This window comes from Myotis brandtii, unplaced genomic scaffold (genome assembly GCF_000412655.1).
Source record: "Myotis brandtii unplaced genomic scaffold, ASM41265v1 scaffold1667, whole genome shotgun sequence".
Lineage (NCBI taxonomy): Eukaryota > Metazoa > Chordata > Mammalia > Chiroptera > Vespertilionidae > Myotis > Myotis brandtii.
Window position 1 is genome coordinate 205316 of NW_005356121.1, and position 21730 is coordinate 227045.

General features: G+C 41.3%; 1 protein-coding gene across 1 annotated transcript; it reads left to right on the plus strand.

Annotated features, from left to right (window-relative positions):
• Positions 1 to 5724: 5724 nt before the first annotated feature.
• SLC2A3 (solute carrier family 2 (facilitated glucose transporter), member 3) lies at positions 5725 to 19579 on the plus strand. The gene is made up of 10 exons (XM_005862757.2): positions 5725 to 6070; positions 8106 to 8198; positions 8652 to 8812; positions 11448 to 11688; positions 12399 to 12561; positions 12850 to 13037; positions 13958 to 14062; positions 14692 to 14793; positions 15269 to 15472; positions 17194 to 19579. The coding sequence occupies exons 1-10, from the start codon at positions 6056 to 6058 to the stop codon at positions 17404 to 17406; spliced, it is 1485 nt and encodes a 494-aa protein (XP_005862819.1). The 5' UTR covers positions 5725 to 6055; the 3' UTR covers positions 17407 to 19579.
• The last annotated feature ends 2151 nt before the right edge of the window (positions 19580 to 21730 follow it).

Below are 21730 nucleotides of genomic sequence, written 5' to 3' on the forward strand. Positions count from 1 at the left end.
GCAGTATAAAATATTTTTGTTAAACAAGTTTTATTATTTTAATAGGACAACATTTCAACTCTATTTTTGAAAATTTAATGTCTCAATTAAAATATGCTGTTAAGTGTAAAATACAGATTGGATTTTGAAGGTCTAGTACCAAGAGAGAGAAAAAAATCTCATTAATAATTTTTATATTAATCACATGCTGAAATGAAAATATTTGCGACATATTGGGTTAAATAAAATTAAAATTAACAACTTGTGCATTGGCTAGGTGGCTCAGTTGGTTGGAGTGCTGTCCTGTAGACCAAAAAGTTGAGGGTTCAATTCCTGGTCGGGGCACATACCTAACTTGCGGGTTGGATGCCAGTCCAGGCGTGTACATGAAGCAATTGAACAGTCTTGCTCTCTCTCTCTCTCTCTCTCTCTCTCCCCTCTTCCTCTCTCTAAAAATCAATAAAACATATCCTTTGGTGAGGGTAACATAAGTAAATACATAAATAGCAACTTGCTTGTTTTCATTATTTTTTAATGTAGCTACTGGAAATTTTTAACTACTGGGCAGGACTGATCTAGACTTTATTCAATAACTATTGAAGACCTGGTTGGTTTAGCTCAGTGGACCAAAGAGTCCTGGGTTCGGTTCTGGTCAAGGGCATGTATCTCGGTTGCAGGTTCCTTCCAGGCCTGGGCCATGGTTGGGGTTCATGCAGGAGGCAACCAGTCGATGTGTTTCTCTCACATCAATATTTCTCTCTGTCGTTCCCTCTCCCATTCTCTCTAAAAAAAAATCAATGGAAAAATGTCCTCGGGTGAGTATTAAAAAAAAAAAAAAAACTATTGAAGATTTTTTGCATTGGAGATTGATATAATTAAAAATTTAATTTAGGCCGAAACCGGTTTGGCTCAGTGGATAGAGCGGCGGCCTGCGGACTGAAAGTTCCCAGGTTCGATTCCGGTCAAGGGCATGTACCTGGGTTGCGGGCACATCCCCAGTAGGAGGTGTGCAGGAGGCAGCTGATCGATGTTTCTCTCTCATCGATGTTTCTAACTCTCTATCTCTCTCCCTTCCTCTCTGTAAAAAATCAATAAAATATATTTTTTAAAAATAAATAAATAAATAAATAATAAAAATTTAATTTAGGATAATTTATCTAACACTGGGGTGTGATGTATTAATTTTTGGAGGAATTGGAGGAGAGAAGACCCTTTAGAAAGTGATAAGGGTCTGGGAGCTGGGAATACATCCCTCAGGGTAAATTGGAGTGATGAATATTTGAAAGCCAGGTAGACAGGAAAATCAACATTTCTCTCTTTTCTTTCACCCTGAAGGTGTCTTTTCTAAAGTGTTTTCAAATTCAATATGAACTCTGCCTATAACTAAACTAATAAAAGATTAAAAAGAGTATGCTGAAACAAAAGTCATTCCTTATGAAAATTTTACAAATACAAGCAATGAGTGGAATTAACCTTGGCAGACTTTAGGACGTTACTAGCTTTTTGTGTGCCCTGAAATGCCATTTACATTGTTGTGTGATAGAGGCAGTTTTCCCTGCCTTTATCACACTACCGTCCCCCCCCCCACACACACACACACAGAGTAACGTGACACTAGGATTAAGATTTACATCTGCAGATATTTATCTTTGGATCAAAAGGATTTCAGACTGTTAGTCTGTTCATTGTCTTTATTCTGAGAAGTCCTACATTAACTATGAGGTAGGAATTTCATAACATTCCTCCCCAATTTACCCCATTTTATCATTTATTCACCACATTTCATCCTCTTCTGTTTTCAGTAAAAGTGGAAGAACATGTCCCAGGAATCAAATGACACAGGCTACATGTTTTAGGACATTTACCTTCCTGCCCTACTCTAACATACCTCCTCTAGAGTCTAGAGCAGTGATGGCGAACCTTTTGAGCTCAGCATGTCAGCATTTTGAAAAACCCTAACTTAACTCTGGTGCTGTGTCACATATAGAAATTTTTTGATATTTGTAACCATAGTAAAACAAAGACTTATATTTTTGATATTGATTTTATATATTTAAATGCCATTTAACAAAGAAAAATCAACCAAAAAAATGAGTTCGTGTGTCACCCTGACACGCGTGTCATAGGTTTGTCATCACTGGTCTAGAGCATCACCAGAGCTGACTCCTGAGTGGGGCTTGGAATCTAGTGGGACCTACTCCCAAAGTACATCAAAGACTCCAATCAACCAACCAATGGCATCATCAAATAATTGTATTGAGCAACTATTATCTGTTGCCCAGGATGAAGATCACCTAGCTTGTACCTGTCTGTGCCGGAAGCTGGTCCATCCTTGCTGCTTGACACTGTTGCTGCAGGGAAGAAACGTCTGCACAGCATATGTCTCAAGGGACCTGGCGTATATGGCATACTGTTCTTAATATGTTTGCTCCCCTTCTTGGCGCTATGTGTTTTAACCAAGGTCACCTCTCCGAGAAAGGTTGTTTCCCCAGGTAGGGATTTTTCCCTGAAGTTAGGGAGGGAATAAAACCCCTTCACTAAGTGCCAGGCGGGTAGTTAATCACTTTAACTACGAACAATCACCTTTAAGCTACATAATCTTTACTCCCTGGAATGGAGATAAAAAACGCCCTAACCTTTGGAATAGAAATTGACAGGATTAAAATCAACTGGTATAAATACAGATGTAACAAGACAATAAAAGACAGAACCTGGCGACCGAACCTGGCTGGAGAACCTGGAGAACCTAGTGAGAGAACATGGCAAGAGAACCTGGCTACAGAACTTGGCTGAGGAACCTGGCTATGATGATCACCTGAACGCTGCCTCCGTGTCATTCCTTCTTCGCCGACTCCGTCCACACCTTTGGGGACCCCTGGACCTGCTGGGATTGGACCCCAGCATGTCTGTACTGAACTGGTTTCTGAGCCTCTGAATAGTAGATCCCACTTGTTTAAGAAACCTTTGTCTCAATATATTTAGCACACTTTTAGATTTTTTAGATTTCAGTTCAATTCCAGTTGTAACCTTTCAAATAGATACTGTTAGAAGTAGTCTTTCTCCCTACTAAAATTATCTAGGTAGAATTTTTAAAGGTGATTTCCTCAGACTGAGTTTCACCAGAGAAAGTTTTCATATCTCTTCCTTTCACCTTTCCTCCTTTTTACCAAGAAGAAAATATTCTACAGATGTCATTGCAGTTATACACAGGTTATTTTGGGACAGTTATAATGCTGGGCCTTAACAATTATTTCATTTATTCTTTCAATAAATATTGGAGAAAAATAATTACTGGGGCAAACACTGTGTTCTGAATTACATTGAGTAAATAAAAGGGTTAGGACAGACCTACTTTTAATTTCACTGGTGCCATTTGCTCTTGGAAAACATTAAAGAATAATTATTCTAAGCCTAGGGAGAAGGAGAAAGAAAAGACCAAGTGACTTAGAGTCAAGAATGACATTGTGAGCCCTAGCTGGTTTGGCTCAGTGGATAGAGCCTTAGCCTGTGGACTAAAGGGTCCGGGGTTTGATTCCGGTCAAGGGCATGTAACTCGGTTCAGGCTCTATCCCCAGTAGGGGGCATGTAGGAAGCAGCTGATCAATGATTCTCTCTCATCATTGATGTTTCTATCTCTCTCTTCCTTCCTCTCTGAAATCAATAAAAATATATTTTTAAAAAAAGAATGACATTGTAAGACATATAATAAAGCCAAAGATAAAAAAGAAAATGGAGGAAAGACTACGGGAAAGAGGGCAGTGTGGTGTGGTGGTCTTACTGTTAGCTGCAAGGTCCAGCCATGAGCCTCGGGTAGCTGTTGAGTACTTTCACATGGCCAGTGGGACGAAGGGTGTGAATCACTAATTTTAAATTGAAGCAATTAAAAATTTTTTTTCCATTAAACACAACTTTATTGTTTTGATAGAAAAACAGATTACTTGAACTATAGAAAACTTAGAATCTAAAATGAAGATGTTTTGTAAATGTAAAATATACACTGACTTTTGAAGACTTGGCAGAAAAAAATGAATTAACTTAATTTTGCGTTGATTACATGCTGAAATGATATTATTTTGAATATATTGGGTCAAATGGGATAATTATTAAAATAAATTTCTCTTGTTTCTTTTAAAAATTGTAATGTGGCTACTAGAAAATTTAATATTACATAAGTGGCTCAAATTATATTTCTATTAGCGCTGCCAAAGGGGATATCCATTGTCCTTCACCTGCTAATTCTGTTGCTGTGGTAACTAAAGGGGCCTCTAGGCTCCATGTTTCCTGGAAAACAGGATGAGATGGGGGAGGGGAGGTGTACCCTCAGGGAACATTTCCTTAGACATGGACTTTCACTGGTCCTCAGTTCTCTCCGCTTTAGAAAATATCCTGGTTCAAGGAAAGGAGATAACATAATGCGGTTTGTTTCACGTCCAGTAGTTTCAGTTTGAATTCTAGGCCCTCAATCCAAACCCCCAAAGGAATATACATTTCCTTTGATTTACCTAGAAAACTATGCTTCCCTCAACCCACTCCCTCTCCCCCTCCCACCCCCTGCCCCCACTACTCAAGGGGTTGCTGGGCTACAAAGTAACGGGCATTAGGAATTTGACCAATGGTATTTCTCTCCCCACCCCCCTCAAATCCCTGATATTATCTGGCACTTACCCAACTCTTTAACCACAACTAGTTTGTTTTGCTTTGTTTACTCTCACACTGGAGCCTCTTCTTTCTCTGTTATCTTTCACCTTCCTCTCTTCATATATTTATCTGTTTTTTTCTACTGATCTGCTCATTTTTCTTGTAAAACTTAATACGTAATGAGATATTTAGCTCATATGTTTCTTTCAAAAAATTCAGTGCATAATTAATAGGATATTGATAATTATCTCCAGTTGTGTAAAAATCAATTGGTCTTGTCCCCTCCAAGCTCTTTCCCCTTTATTTAAGTGGAAGAAGAAGAGAAACATTATAAATTCCTTAAGGGCCAAGACTCTTGTGTCCTATATACTCATGAATCCCCAGTTCCTTGGAGAGTATCAGCAAATACCTGTTTAGCTGAATTTGATAATTGTCCTATCACTACATGCTATAAACCTGAGACTAGAGGCAAAGCTTGCAGAAAGGGTAGAAGAATTAAAAGTGGGTGTATGGTGGATGCAATATTAAAGAGTTTGGATCCCCCAAAATATAAAAACAACAAAACAAAAAAAAGAGTTTGGATCTTATCCTATAGGCATTTATTTAGTTTTCTCCTTCCTGCAGCTTAGGGGAGTTGGTCTAGCTTCTGGATATTCAGGTTTCCGTCCTACCTGGGGCGATTTTGCCAATTAGAGGACAACTAGAGACATAAATTGGCTCAGTTCTTCCCTCTGTTTTCTTCTCCCAGACTGTCCTTTCCTCCCCTTCAAGATTGTAGACCCAATCAACAATCAAAAAGCAGCTGATAAATTCATAGGATCGTGAATTTTGCTTACACTCCTTCAAACAACCTTAACTCTCAGATAACACCCACTCCACTTGGCCTTACATATACAGCACTTACACACATATAGGGGAAAAGGCATTTTGTCTCCTGACAGATTGATTCAATTCTGAGCAGTTGTGAGAGCAAAAATAAAGTGAATTTGCCCTTCCCTGCAGGCTCTTCTGGTAGCATTTTGTCTGTGAAACTAAGAGGCTTAGCTGCTTTAGAAAAGGGAAGGACGACTCAAGAAGGCGTAGTGGGTATGGAAAAGGATGTGGTTTTAAAAGTGGGCAGAGGGAGGTGCTGCCGAGGGTGAGGTCTGAATTTGATGTTACGAGATCACGAGATTATTTGGGGGAGGAGCAGGGGAAGGGCTGGGGGCTCGCCTCCCTTCCTGGCTCCACCCTTTCCAGGATTATAAATTGGTGACTGGTGTGCACTTTTAACCGCAAGAGTGAGTGTGAGGCTGAGATGTAGAGCAATCCTGAGGACCTGAAGAGAGACTTGCTGCCAGAGAAGGACATTTTTAAGGTTTTGTTGGCTGAAAAAGGTGTCTCCGGAATCCCCCTCCAAGATCTTTCTTGAAGATTCGAAAAGAATTAAATTAGGGCCATGGGGACACATAAGGTAAGGATGATACAATTACCAGTTATTTTTGCATGTTTGGGGTACACTCCGAAAGGCAAACCATAATGGTGATTGCTGTGTTCTATTTCATTCTGTCATCTAGCCATCTTCAGGCCCTTTCCTTCCGCCTGCAGTGCTACAGTTTCACCAGTTCTCCTTGATTCTCAGATCCTATAAAGGATTTATTCCAGCTCCATCACCTTCCTGTCTCAGGGAAAGGCACCTGGAGGAGTTGTGTTTGTTTCTCAGGTTTATTTAACATAATTGCACTCTACTGAGGATGAGCTGATGGAGTGTACAGGGGATCAGCTGCTGCTCAGTTGTGTTGATTACAAGTGTGGGGCCAGGTGCAGTATGAGGATTTCTCTGGAAGCATTGGGCCTTGAAAAGACCTGAGATTTGTTTGGGGGCCTGGTGTCCAGCCATCTGTTCTATGACCTATGGGATTTTCTGGGTACTAAGGAGAGAGAATTGTCATTGTTCTCCCTAGTGTGGTTATGATTGTGAGCACATGATACAGTTGTATATTATTGTGTATTATGTATGCAGTATATTTAGGGAGAAAGGCATTTTCATTAAGGTAAACAAATTTGAAAATAAAGGAAGATAAGAGATGAAACATGTGAGGGAAGAAGAAAAGGGACTCAATGATAGTATGATGAGGGGGAAAAGAGGTTTTAACTAAGGGGAAAGGAATTAATCAGAAAGAGCTATGCAGTGGCAGGGGGCCTCCGGAGTCCTTATACCTAGTTGCCTGGGAGGCAAGGTCATTTTGGGAATTGAAATTCTCAGCCTGCCACTCTCGTCAGACTGGAGAGAGGAGTTTTTAAGAAATCTTTGGGGGATGTTGAAGATGGACTCAGGCATAGATATTGAGCTACTTTGAGGTGGAAATTTAAGATAACAACCCCTTGAGTTATTCCTGGGAAGCTGAGAGATGACTGAGTTGATTTCTGTCCCCTTCCCCCAAGAAATGTCTCCTGTATGTGTGGTTGGGAGTGAGCCTGTGCTCTCCCCCTGCTGGGTGGGGGATAGCAGTACAGTAAACTGGCAGAATTACAAATGGGGCCAGGATACAATGGGTATAGTAGCCACCACAGATTGCATGATCCAAAGAGAGATAAAGAGCAGCTCAGTGATAAAGATATATTCACCGCCACCACTCTGGGGCTTCTGTGGAATCCAGGGTACAGGACAGACTGCACTGGATCTAGCTGTTTCCAAAATAATCTGTTCTTAGGAATTCTAAATGTCTTTACCCCTGCCCTCCTAAGTCAGTGGTTCTCAACCTTCCTAATGCCGCGACCCTTTAATACAGTTCCTCATGTTGTGGTGACCCCCAACCATAAAATTATTTTCGTTGCTACTTCATAACTGTAATTTTGCTACTGTAAACAATATGTAATTATATATGTGTTTTCCGATGTTCTTAGGCGACCCCTGTGAAAGGGTCGTTCTTTCCCCAAAGGGGTCACGACCCACAGGTTGAGAACCGCTGCTAAGTTCTTTCCATCCGGGTACTGCTGTTTGCTGTTACCTGGGGCAATATTTTGAATTCCAAACTGGCTAACTCAGTTCCTCTTCACTGTTTACTTTCTAAATTTTCTTGCCGCCTTAAGTTTACAATGCTTGTCCATACATTTCTAGATAAGGTCTTCAGTGATAACCTGTTCTTTCGTGTTCCTATTCATTACCTAGATCTCATTAAGTTTTTGTTCTTTTAAAAAAATATACATTTTTATTGATTTCAGAGAAGAAGGGAGAGGGAAAGAAAGAGGTGGAAACATCAATGATGAGAGAATCATCGGATCAGTTGCCTCCTGCATGCCCCACACTGAGAATGGAGCCCACAGCCCCGGCATGTGCCCTGATTGGGAATCGAACCTGTGACCCCTGGTTCATAGGCCCATGCCAGCCAGGCTTGTTCTTTTTATACCACTCCTAGGACAAGCTGTCGTAATACATCTCCTTAATTAATAAGAGGCAATTATCAAGAGTTTTAAGTACTGTTTCTTCCTCCCCTACCCACCCCCAGGTCACCGCACCTCTGATCTTTGCCATCACCATTGCTACAATAGGCTCTTTCCAGTTTGGCTACAACACTGGAGTCATCAATGCCCCTGAGGTGGTGAGTACCAGGCAACTAGAGTTAGAATTGTAATGAATACATACTATTGGTAAGGAAGTCTACTTGAACCATTAAAACAAAACTCAGTTATTCCCTATATCCCGCACTGTACCCATTCTTCCTCTCACCCCATGGTGATATACTTCCTTTATTATCCCTTAGGAGTTAATTACAAAGAAAAAAGAAGGCACTTGGGAGAGGGCTGGAATATTCACTGAATATCAGTACTACTATCTACTGGGATTTTCAGAACAAATAAAAATTCTTTTCAGAGAAACATTAACTCCAATCTGTTACCTCTCTTCCATCCCCATCTAGTTATTCCCTTGGTTCTCTACCTATAGAGCAGTAATTGTAATATTGTATTTTAGGGAAGGGAAGACCCCCAATACTTGTCTCTTTTCTCATCCAACTGTAACAATCTGCCCTCCCACCAATTATTTTAATTTGCAGATCATAAAGGACTTTATCAATTACACTTTGGAAGAGCATTTAGAAAACGTTCCCAGTGACGTGTTGCTAACGTCCCTCTGGTCCTTGTCTGTGGCTATCTTCTCCGTTGGTGGTATGATTGGATCCTTTTCCGTTGGACTCTTTGTCAACCGCTTTGGCAGGTATTGACCAGAAACTGGACAAGGGAGGGGGGCTATTCTGGTTGCACTGAGGACAGGTATTGAGAATTAGGATGTGATGGTAATTACACATTTGAATGAGAGCACCTCAAATTCTGACCAAGGGAAACCTAGTCTAATTGACACTGACTACTCTTGCTTGGGGCTCTACTGCCCTGCATAGCTTCCACCCAGCCATCAAGAGGTGGGCCTTGGGAATGATTGGCTTTGCAGTCCAGTTTACACAAATTCTGTTTTCTAATAAAGTTCATTGAAGTGTCTGAGAAACATACTTTATTTAAAAGGTCAGTTGTTTGCTTTTCTTTAAAATTTGGGGGGTTTTATGCAAATACCTTCATTATTTTACACGACAGGATAGGGAGGAAATATTTTTTAATCCTTAATCTTTGGCAAATAACTAAATCATGGCCAAATAACTAACCTGAAATGTTTTTTTCCTGAAAAAAAAAAAAAGAAAATTGTATCTTCTCACCCTATACTGGCTTAATAAAATAAATATCTTAGAGGGTAGAATACTTTCAATAATGACTAGTGAAAGAACCATTTAGTTTGCTGATTAGATATTCTGGAAACATAAATGGAATTCAAGTTTGTTTTTTAATGTGTTTTTATTGATTTCAGAGAGAGGAAGGGAGAGGGAGAGAGAAATAGAAACATCAATGATGAGAGAAAATCATCCATTGGATGCCCCTACTAGGGATCGAGCCCAAAACCTGGGCATGTACCCTGACCAGGAATCAACTGTGACCTGGTTCATAGGTTGACGCTCAACTACTGAACCACACCGGCCTGGCCGAATTCAAGTTTTTAATAAATGAAAGCAATATATTTTATTTGATAATATTTTATTTTTGTTTTTGAAGGGATTAAATTTTTGTCTACTAAAAGCATTAAAATTTTAACATGGGTTTTCCAGAACTAACATGGCTTCTTCCTGTTATTATATTAGCGAGAGAACCAATAAAGGAGGGGGAACAGGAAAAGGAATGTAGAAAAAGGTAAAATTGAGAATGAACAATGAGATTTTTCTCTTGAAAGGGTGTTCTACTGTATCTCCTTGGAAGCTTTTAAAAGTGCCAGGCCAGGACCTGTGCATCAGTATTTTTCAAAGCTCCCAAAGTAATTTCAGTGGCCACCTGAGTTGAGACTCATTGTTGAAGTTCATGGTGCTGGTTCTTCCCAACAGCTTTAGTAACTTTTCAGTGTTAATCTTTTATTTCAGTCTTCTATCAGCTGTTTCAGTGGCTCCGTCTGCCACATTTTTAGTACATAAATGTAGTAATTTATTATTTGATACTGGTTACCAATACTGTTAATGACATCACCACAGTCCACCCAAAGGAGAGCTGAAGCTGCTGTTTGCATTACATTTTTTTGTGATGTGGAAAAACTTGGTCTGAAATAATATATCATCATCAGTATGTTGGTGATATACCTAAGCAACTGCATTATAACTAAATGCAGTAAGAAACATTAGTCCAAAAATATCTCTTGGGTATGTTCATAGGCCTGCTAGGGCAGAATTGCCTAGGGCAGTAGTTCTCAAACTTGAGCCTGCACCAAATCACCTCGAGGACTTTTTAGAACACAGATTGTTGGACCCCCACCCCAGAGTCAAACCTAATTATTTGATAAATATGGAGAGGGATAATTTTAATTTCTAGCAAAATCTATGTATGGACCACTTTCAGAACTACTGGCCTAATGTGCTTGCTAAAATCTTACCCTTTGCAACAGCATGGATGGACCTGGAGAGCATTATGCTAAGTGAAATAAGCCAGTCAGAGGACAAGTACCATGATTTCATGTATATGTGGAATCTAATGAATAAAATAAACTAACAAACAAACTCATAGATACAGAGAGCAGACTGACAGCTGTCAGAAGTGATGGGGGTTGCAGGGCTGGGTGAAAAAGGGATTAAGCAAAACAAACAAAAAACTCAGACACAGACAATAGCATGGTGATTACCAGAGGGAAAGAGGGGTAGGGGGAGGTAGAAGAAGGTATAGGGGGCATAAATGAAGATGGAAAGAGATTTGGGGTGATGAACACACAATACAATATACAGGTGATGTATTATAGAATTGTACACCTGAAACATATGATTTTATCAACCAATATCACCCCAATAAATTCAATTAAAAAAATAAAGTGCCTGCTAAAATGCTAGGCTACAGGTACAACTTGAAAGAGGAGAATCTTAAAACACGTTCTCTAGGTGAATTTTATGCATATAGAGGTATAATGACCACTGATCCTGTTATCCCAACTAGAAATGTTCTAATGATAGAAAATAGAGAAGTTAAATAAAAAGAGAAGATGTATGCTTTGTCCAGGTAATTCAGTTGGTTAGACTGTCGTCCTGATAATGCCAAAATTGGGGGTTCAATCCCCAGTCAGGGCACATATAAAATTGAGCCAATGAATGCATAAATAAGTGGAAAAACAAATTGATCTCACTCACTCTCCCTTCCCTTCTCCATCTCTCTCTCCCTAAATATCAATAAATTAAAAAAAATTTTTTAAAGATGTTTGAGCTTGGGGAATTGAATAATAAGGAAAGAAGGGGAAAGTTGGGATTGTTTTGCTAACTTGTTTTTGTTTAAATTTTCAGGCGCAATTCAATGCTTATTGTCAATCTATTGGCTATCACTGGTGGCTGCCTTATGGGATTCTGCAAAATAGCGGAGTCAGTTGCAATGTTGATCCTGGGCCGGTTGATCATTGGCCTCTTCTGCGGACTCTGCACAGGTTTTGTGCCCATGTACATTGGAGAGATATCTCCTACTGCCCTGCGGGGAGCCTTTGGCACTCTGAACCAGCTGGGCATCGTTATCGGGATTCTGGTAGCCCAGGTACGCTAGAACGTAACGAGTGTTAGTTTCCAAGACTCATTAAGAGTTAACATAGCCCTGGCTGGTGTGACTCCGTTGGGCATTGTCCTGTGCACCGAAAAGTTGCTGGTTTGGTTCCTTGCCAGGGCATATGCACGAGTTGTGGGCTCCAACCCCAATAGGGGGTGTACAGGAGGCAGCTCTTACATCAATGTTTTTCTCTCCCTCTCCCTTTTTCTCTCTCTCTAAAAATGAAGTAAAAAAACAAGAAATTTTTTAAAAGAGTTAATAGCCTGGCCAGAGTGGCTCAGTGGTTGAGCATCGACCTATGAACCAGAAGATCATGGGTTTGATTCCTGGTCAGGGTTCATGCCCAGGTTGGGGGCTTGATCGCCCTGTAGGGGGGCGTGCAGGAGGCAGACTATTGGTGATTCCTTCTCATCGTTGATGTTTCTATCTCTCTCTCCCTCTCCCTTCCTCTCTTAAGTCAATAAAAATATATTTTTTAAAAAGAAAATTTAATTTAAAAAGAGTTAACATAGGTAAAGTACTCAAAAATGGCACATATTCAATTATATGTAAGTTTCAGATATTATTATAGCTCACAGACAACTGAAAACGCAACAGGATAGTAAAAGAATGGATAATTTTCCTGAAATTTTTCTTTATTTCATTTAATTTGTGGCCTATTAAATATGGGATTTATAGTATTGCCTTTGTCTGGTTTCTAGGTCTTTGGTCTGAATATCATCTTGGGAACTGAAGATCTTTGGCCCGTGCTGTTGGGCTTCACCATCCTTCCATCTTTCCTACAAATCATAGCCCTTCCATTTTGCCCAGAAAGTCCGAGATTCTTGCTGATTAACAGAAAGGAAGAAGACAGTGCTAGAAAGAGTGAGTATCCTTCACATGTTTACTGTAGGAATCGTAGGGTTGTGATTTGTCTTAGGATGAGGATATTGGATCTATTTTTTGTTATCTCAGAACCCAAGTGAAGAGTTTCCTAATCACTATTAAGTTAGGAACTTTCAACCCCTAAAGAATGAGGTGAGGAGGTAAATTAAGACACGGATGCTGATCGATTAGCCATGTCTGGGGCTCATCTTGGGTGGCTTCTCCCTAGCTGTCATGGATTTGGGAGAGCACCTTACCTTTATCCTTTCCTCTCCTTCTCCTCCCCAGTCCTCCAGCGGTTGTGGGGCACCCAAGACGTGACTCAGGACATCCAGGAGATGAAAGATGAGAGTGTTCGGATGTCACAAGAAAAACAAGCCACTGTGCTGGAGCTCTTCAGATCGCCGAACTACCAACAGCCCATCATGATTTCCATCATGCTCCAGCTCTCTCAGCAACTTTCTGGAATCAATGCTGTGAGTATCAATTTTTGTGTCCAAGATATCCTTCAATATTTCACTTAAAACACCTGACCAGAGGTAAATAGCTCACCTACTTACATAGCCCCTCACAATGTTTGGCATGTAGCAGCTACTCAGAAAATGTTGTTTATTCAAGTTTTGATTTGGTTTTATTTCTTAAATTTATAGTACATGTTTTCCATGTGGAAAAATGAGAAAGTAAATAAAAATGAAAAATTTTTACACTTTGTCTTAGGACAGATGGTTAATTTTTGTCTTCTTCTAGGCTTTTTTCACTATATAATACAACACAGATTTTTTTGACCACTCATTTTTTATTTCCAGCCCTCTCTAACTCTGATCTACCTTATATGATATCATCAGTGACAATGTAGGCCATACAACCAAAGTAGATATCTGAGAATTTATATGCCTTGGCTTTTCTTTAGGATTTGACATCCTAAAATCTGTGTAAAGCCCTGGGGAACCATTAGGAAATCAAGAAATGTGGAAGCACAGTAGCAACTTAGACTGAGGTGGCCTTACCATTGTATCTATTTTTTACAACTAGAATAGAGACTATGATAGTTGAGATAGGGTGCAAAATGGGAAGCTAGTAATTGGCAGGTATCTCTTATATTCTATGTAAATACCAACTTCCTGCTTTTGAGTCTTGGTTGTGAAAAGAGAAGATAATATACCTTCTATCCATTTTCAGGTAAAATATTTGGATATAAAGAACACTTTTGTCCCACCTCTTTAAATACTGATTCCTGCCCTGACAGTTTCTCATCAGTCTTTGATTGATATGATAAAACCATTTTGTTGCATTTTGCAAAACACACTTGATACTCAAAATAGTATGTTGGTCCTATTTTTTAGCTGCCATGCACAATTGCTGTTTCAAAGTTGCACCTTCTTTTGTTTCCTTGTAGGTGTTCTATTACTCAACAGGAATCTTCAAAGATGCTGGTGTTAAGGAGCCAATCTATGCCACCATTGGTGCTGGTGTGGTTAATACCATCTTCACTGTAGTGTCTGTAAGTTGGATGGTTTGATCATTTTTGGGAGACAGGAGTTAGCGGGGAGAGAAATTCTTGCTACGAATGTTCAAAGATGGGTTGTGAGTACTTCCACTTCCCTACCATTATTATTTTTTTAAAATATGTTTTTATTGATTTCAGAGAGAGAGAGAGAAGGGAGAGAGAGAGATAGAAACATCAGCGAGAGAGAAACATCGATCGGCTGCTTCCTACACATCCTTCACAGGGGATAGAGCCCACAACCCGGGTATGTGCCCTGATTGGGAATCAAACCGGTGACCATCTGGTGCATGTGTCGATGCTCAACCATTGAGCCACAATGGCCAGGCTCCCTACCATTATTTAAATCTTCTGTTGTTGTTTAATTCCTCTTTGGTGGGGTACTGGGTGGGGAGAAATATTGAATGAGGGTTGTAAGTAGTCTTCACTTTTTTCAAACAAATCTAGAATGGATGGGAGAGGTGGAGGTTATAGAAAGGGTTATATAGGATATATTAAATTTGGAACTGGAAAAGAGGAAGTGTGACTATAACAAGTATCTGCTATTATTAAGGCAGATTCAGGTAGCTTACGTAGTGTTTTCATGAAAAGGAAATCAGAAGTGTCATGTTATATTCTTCTTTTAGCTGTTTCTAGTGGAAAGGGCAGGAAGGAGGACTCTACATATGATTGGCCTTGGAGGAATGGCTTGTTGTTCCATCCTCATGACTATTTCCCTGTTATTAAAGGTGAGTGCTCTTTGAGTGAAGAAAAGGGAGGGGAGGGGGAAAGGAGAGGTTGTTGACTCTCTGGGAAGGCAGTGAACAGTTGAGACGAGACTGATAAAGTCAAATTTGGGAGAAGCAGCATGCCCAGAGTTTTAAGAAAAGTAGATCACCACCGATAGGTAATTAAATTGCTATGATCCTTACATCTATATAACATGTAGCTTATAAAATACATTATGCAATTTAATTCTTAAAGTAATTTTGAGGCTATTTCCATTTACAGTTGATGAAATTATCTCAGTAAAAATGATATATGTGTGATCGGATAGCTGGGTTTCAAAAACCTCAAATTTTTACTCTAAGTCCGGTAGGTCCATTATACCCCAGGACATAAAGGGGCTTTTCAGTGTCAGTCAGTGCTCAAGTCTGAGAAGCTAGATCCTGCCTGGTCATGCTGTCTTTAACATTAACTTTTCTCTGTTCCTTCCTCATACAGGATAATTATAGCTGGATGAGCTTTGTTTGCATCGGGGCTATCTTGGTGTTTGTGGCCTTCTTTGAAATTGGCCCAGGCCCCATTCCCTGGTTTATTGTGGCCGAACTCTTCAGCCAGGGACCCCGCCCAGCTGCAATGGCAGTGGCTGGCTGCTCCAACTGGACCTCTAACTTTTTGGTTGGACTACTCTTCCCTTCAGCTGCAGTAAGTAAATCAAAGCACAACTCACCTTGCCCATCTTTTTTTTTTTAAAAAAAATATATATATATTTTATTGATTTTTTACAGAGAGGAAGGGAGAGGAATAGAGACTTAGAAACATCGATGAGAGAGAAACATCAATCAGCTGCCTCCTGCATACTCCCCACCGGGGATGTGCCCACAACCAAGGTACATGCCCTTGACCGGAATCGAACCTGGGACCCTTGAGTCCGCAGGCCGACGCTCTATCCACTGAGCCAAACCGGTCAGGGCACCTTGCCCATCTTGAAATCAACCCACGTAAGCCATGTTACAATATGAATGAAGGATTATATCTCAAGGGCTTTAAACTGTGTCTCGCGCCCCCCCCCCCCCCCCCCCCCCCCCATGATACATAGAAAAAGAAGGAATGAGAGCAGAAAAGACTGAAGTAGGAGCGCAAAACTGGGAACTGTTAAAAGGCCACTGGTCTGAAATGATAGTAATAGAAACAGAATGATAGTAATAAGCCAAGCCTCAAAGGATTTCAAACTAATACTTAAAAATCCATCATTTGAATTAGCATTTTGGCTTCATGATCTTAAAGGCTCACAAAGCATAGATGTTAATGAATGAAGTGAGTTCTATTATAAAATGACCTGGAGCTGATTTGGATAAAGGAATTTGTAATGGACATCTATAATCATTTCCTATTTCTGCGAGTCTTTCATAAACATAGATTTTAACAGTGATAACTGAAAATCCGAAAATACTCAATAGGGATTTGGAAGCAGCTAATTTCAATGAACAAGGAAAGGAGTGACACAAAGTTGCAGAGAGCCCTAACCGGTTAGGCTCAGTGGATAGAGCGTCAGCCTGCGGACTGAAGGGTCCCGGGTTCGATTCCGGTCAATGGCATGTACCTTGGTTGCGGACACATCCCCAGTTGGGGGTGTGCAGGAGGCAGCTGATCAATGTTTCTCTCTCATCGATGTTTCTAACTCTCTATCTCTCTCCCTTCCTCTCTGTAAAAAATCAATAAAATATATTAAAAAAAAAAAAAGAGTTGCGGAGAAATATAGTAAGTTAGCAATGGGATTCATATGTGAGTCTCTCTGCCCTAACCAGTTTGGCTCAGCGGATAGAGTGTCGGCCTGCGGACTCAAAGGTCCCAGGTTCGATTCCGGTCAAGGGCATTTACCTGGGTTGCCGGCACATCCCCAGTAGGGGGCGTGCAGGAGGCAGCTGATAAATGTTTCTCTCTCATCGATGTTTCGAACTCGCTCTCCCTCTCCCTTCCTCTCTGTAAAAAAATCAATAAAATATATTTAAAAAAAATATATATATATATTTTTTTTAAATATATTTTATTGATTTTTTACAAAGAGGAATGGAGAGGGAGAGCGAGTTAGAAACATCAATGAGAGAGAAACGTTTATCAGCTGCCTCCTGCACACCCCCTACTGGGGATGTGCCGGCAACCCAGGTACATGCCCTTGACCGGGATTGAACCTGGGACCCTTGAGTCCGCAGGCCGACACTCTATCCACTGAGCCAAACCAGCTAGGGCAATAAAATATATTTTTTAAAAAAATAAGTGAGTCTCTGGTGAAACCTTACTGTTTTCATGAACTATGAAAGGGTTATGGCTTGAAGCCTATTGGAAATATGGATGTGAGGAAACTGAAGTTTGTCAGTGACAGGATTTTTATATCAACACTTTTTTTTTTTTTAATCCTTTTGTAGAAATATTTAGGACCCTACGTGTTTATTGTCTTCACCGGCTTCCTCGTGATCTTCTTGGTCTTCACCTACTTTAAAGTCCCTGAGACCCGCGGCAGGACTTTTGAGGACATTACACGAGGCTTTGAAGGGCAGGCACACATGGCTAGCAGAGCTGAGAAGGCCGCCATGGAGATGAACAGCATGCAGCCTGATAAGGATACCACCAACATCTAAGCCGTGCTTCCTTCCCACCTCCCTCCCAACATGAAAAGTAACCTCTCCCTGAATGGGGAGAGACCTCATCAGGTTGTAACCCAGGACTGTTTCTGAATGCTGCTACTTGATTCTTTTCTCATCCCCACACTCCATGAGCACTCACAGGACCCCAGTGCTGGGGTTAGTTGTATCTTCAGTGGCTTTTTAAACATTTCATTTCTTGGACATTCTCTTCTGTTTGGAAGAGACCAAGTGAACCTACCTTTATTTCAGGAGGGATTGGCTACTTGGCATTTGACAACTTTGCCAACTCTTCCTCCTTTAAGTTCTAATATTGCTTCATGAGGGCATGTAGGGGAGAAAGAGTTCCCCAACCTCAAACTCCCCAGGAAACAGATAGACATGAGAGTGTGGAGAGCAGAGAGGAATTCCATAAGAGCACCTTCCTCACTTCCATACAGCTCTGCAGAGCAAATTAATTTGAGTTTTATTTATTTTATCTTCTGGTTTTATTGCATAAGTATTTATTTTTTTAAGTGTAATTTTACCAAATAATGAAAACATAAGGAAATTGAGGTTAGAGGGAGGTACTTATAGAGTTTATAGGGTGGAAGATTTGATACTGAAGAGGTTTATAGTTTAATAAGGGAAGATTTACACAGAAATGTAATGTGTTATTGGAAGGTATATGATGAGGTATGTGAGGTTTGCAGATTGCCTTTTAACAATTTCTGTCCTTCAGATGGAAATTCTCAAGTTCAATTTCTCAGAAAAGTCATGTGCCTGTGTAAAGAAGCTACTGGTTTCCTTTGGAACGTTTTCTTTGTTTAAGATTATATGTAGTATTACTTGAAATCTAGGATTATTACTAAGGTGGGCATTTTAGTTAATGGTGGTTGATGGGTTCTGATTTTGGATGGAGTCCAGAGAAGGGAAGGTTGTTTGTTCAAATCAATCGTCTTCCTCTTATAGTGGACTCACTTTTTTTTTTTTTTTTTAAAGTTTTCCTACCATTCATCTGGTGGGAGAGCAACCTAAAATATTGGTTCTTGGTAAAGGTTTGGTTTTTCTGCATTTTGTTCTTTAGGAAATTTTAGATGTTTAGATTTTTTTTATTTAGTTTTAAGCCATAGCTTTAAAAGAATTCAGAGGAGAGTGTTTATAGCTAACTTGGAATTTGTAACGTCAGCATTGGGAGAGGATTTTTCCTGAATGACTGTTACCTAGTTGAAGTATGTTACTGCTTTAGGGTCAGCCCGTGCCTGTTTTGGTCTGTTTCCATGTCAAGTTACTCTTGTTATCATGTTACCATAGTATTATATCAAGTGCCCTAAGGGCACTTGAATCTTTCCCATAGACCACGTTGGAGATGGTATGAGTAAATGTGCAGTGTAGCCCACACTTGAGAGAGTATGAATGTATGTGCACTGTCACTTTGCTCTGGGTGCAAGTCGTTTATTGGTAACTTGTTTCCTCTGTGTTCCTACAGCCCCCTTTTGGATGGAATGTGTTAAAGTTTATCCCTGGGTATATAAGTAGCACTGCCTCTGCTGGGTGGGATTTGCATCTGTGGCTTTCTTCCTAACATGTAGAGAACTCTGCCTCACTCTAGACTCAGACAATGGGAGCAGGAGAGTGTGAAATCAGGACATGTGGCCTCCTAGGGGAGCTTGAAGGAAGTCATGGTGGGGGGAGGCATTCTTTTCAAGGGGATGAGAAATACACTAAGACTTGTAAATCTGGAAGGTTTCAGAGTTAGATGAGATGAAGGTATTTACACTTGCCATAGGTCACAGACACCTCCACTGTCTAGTTCCCTGTGTTTTTATAAATGGTGACACCCTCTTTTCCCTTTTTCATGTTGCTTGACCTCCCATCCCCTCCTTGGTGCTTATACATTTGAGGCCCTTCAGCCAAATCCTTGCCTATGACAATATTTTAGTTCTCAGTTCTTACCATCCCCTCTGGTCGTTGAGCCTTTGGATAAAAACTCCGAGCTATGACGTGGGACTTCGCTGGGACAGGTGACTTTCCTCCAACTGCACCTCCACTTCTGGCTCCTCAAAAACCGTGGGTGGGCAGTATGAAGTTTTCCCATTTCTCAGTGACCAGATTGTGAATATTTCCAAATACGTTTTATATTATTAATGTTACTGTGGTTCTTCGTTTTGAAATAAAAATTCTGAATGTACATGTTGGGTTTTTTGTTTTGTTTTTGTCCTTCCTCAACAAAATCCACTTTAAATCCTAGTTTGGCCATTCAGTACCTGTTGTAACCTTGAGTAAGTTTCTTATAAGACAGTCTCGAACAAATGAAAATACTGCTCCTTGTTTGTTATGCACATGAAATTAAAATGTTGTGGTGCATTGCTTTGCATAGTTAACAAATTGTCACTTTCTTTCCTCAGTGAAAATTCTGTTTTTCTCTCTTATGCTCTTTCCTACTTTGTTTCTCCTTCAGTCTTTGATCATTAAAATTCATCCTACACTGATGTCAGGGCGTCCATATGATATATATAACACTATCCGCCTTAAAATCCTCCAGTAGATTTCAATCAACTACAGAAAAAAAAAATCCTAGACCCCATAGTGGGCACAACCACTCTAAGGCAAGGTCCCTGCGGCGTTTCCTAAGACTTAGCTCCCAATTATATAAGAAAATGCCTCACCCACTACAGCACCATTGACACCTCCATGCCTTCATTTATGCAGTCTGGACACCCCCCTTCCTGTTTCCATTCACTTATTAAAAATTTGAATGACTGCTTTTAATTTTCACTCAGCCCAAGCATGAGCTCCATACAGCCTTCCTTACTCCCAACATAATTTTTACAGTATGGCACTCTGTGTATTAGACGGAATGAAAAAATGAACTGCCCCCTGACAGGAAAGAGCCTCAGTGAGTACACCATCCAATCTAATAAAAGACAAACATGCAAATTGACCATACCTTCGCTATGTCTTAAGCTACGCCCACCAGCCGATCAGAGTGACTATATGCAAATTAACCCAACCAAGATGGCAGCCAGCAACCACGGAGCTGAAGTGAGCAGGAGGCTTGGTTTCCCCAATGATGGAGGAAGCCAAGCCTCCGCCTGCCGCGGCCAGCTCTGAGCTCCACTGAAGGCAACAAAGTTTAAATTATAGAAGGTAAATAAATCCCAGAATTTAAAAAAAAAAGAAAAAAAAGGAGAGGCTGGGAGCTTCCGTCGCCGGGGGGCTTGGCCAGCCTGAAAATGACCCTCAGCCCCTCACCCAGACTGGCCAGGCACCCTAGTGGGGACCCCCCCACCCTAAAGGGAGTGTGGCCAGCCTGAAAACAGCCATCAGCCCCTCACCCAGGCTGGCCAAACCTCCATGGGGTGAGGGTCCCCACTGGGGGGAGCTTGACCAGCCTGCAAACAGCCATCAGCCCCTCACCCAGGCTGGTCAGGCACCCCAGTGGGACCCCCACCCTGATCCAGGACACCCTTCAGGGCAAACCAGCCGGCCCCCACCAGTGCATCAGGCCTCTATCCTATATAATAAAAGGGTAATATGCAAACTGACCCTAACAGCAGAAACACTGGGAATGACTGGTCACTATGACACACACTGACCACCAGGGGGCAGACGCTCAATGCAGGAGCTGCCCCCTGGTGGTCAGTGCGCTCCCACAGGGGGAGCTCTGCTCAGCCACAAGCCAGGCTGATGGCTGCCAGTACAGTGGTGGTGGTAGGAGCCTCTCCCACCTCCTCAGCAGCGCTAAGGATGTCTGACTGCAGTTTAGGCCTGCTCCCCGCTGGCAAGTGGACATCCCTTGAGGGCTCCCGGGCTGCCAGAGTGATGTCTGACTGCCAGCTTAGGCCCAATTACCCAGGGAGCGGGCCTAAGCCAGCAGGTGGTCATCCCCCAAGGGGTCCCAGACTGTGAGAGGGCACAGGCCAGACTGAGGGACCTCCCCAAGTGCATAAATTTTTGTGCACCAGGCCTCTAGTCCTATATAATAAAAGGCTAATATGCAAATTGACCAAATGGCAGAACGACCAATCACTGTGATGCACACTGTCCACCAGGGGGCAGATGCTCAACTCAGGAGCTGCCCCCTGGAGGTCAGTGCACCAGAAGCCAGGCTCATGGCTGGCGAGTGCAGCAGTGGTGGCGGGAGCCTCTCCCACCTCCACGGCAGTCGAACATCCCCCAAGGGCTCCCGGACTGCAAGAGGGCACAGGCCAGGCTGAGGGACACCCCCCTCCCCCAAGTGCATAAATTTTGTGCACCGGGCCTCTAGTATTCTTCATAACTGTTGTCTTCACTCCCTTTTCCCACCTTTGCTTCCTTATAGTTCATTCTCCAGGTAACT

What these genes read in the sequence shown, in the direction of transcription:
- SLC2A3 (XM_005862757.2), top strand. An exon ending in CTATTTCCCTGTTATTAAAG is followed by an intron (nt 14,794 to 15,268) that starts GTGAGTGCTCTT and finishes TTCCTCATACAG; the next exon opens with GATAATTATAGCTGGATGAG. An exon ending in TACTCTTCCCTTCAGCTGCA is followed by an intron (nt 15,473 to 17,193) that starts GTAAGTAAATCA and finishes ATCCTTTTGTAG; the next exon opens with AAATATTTAGGACCCTACGT.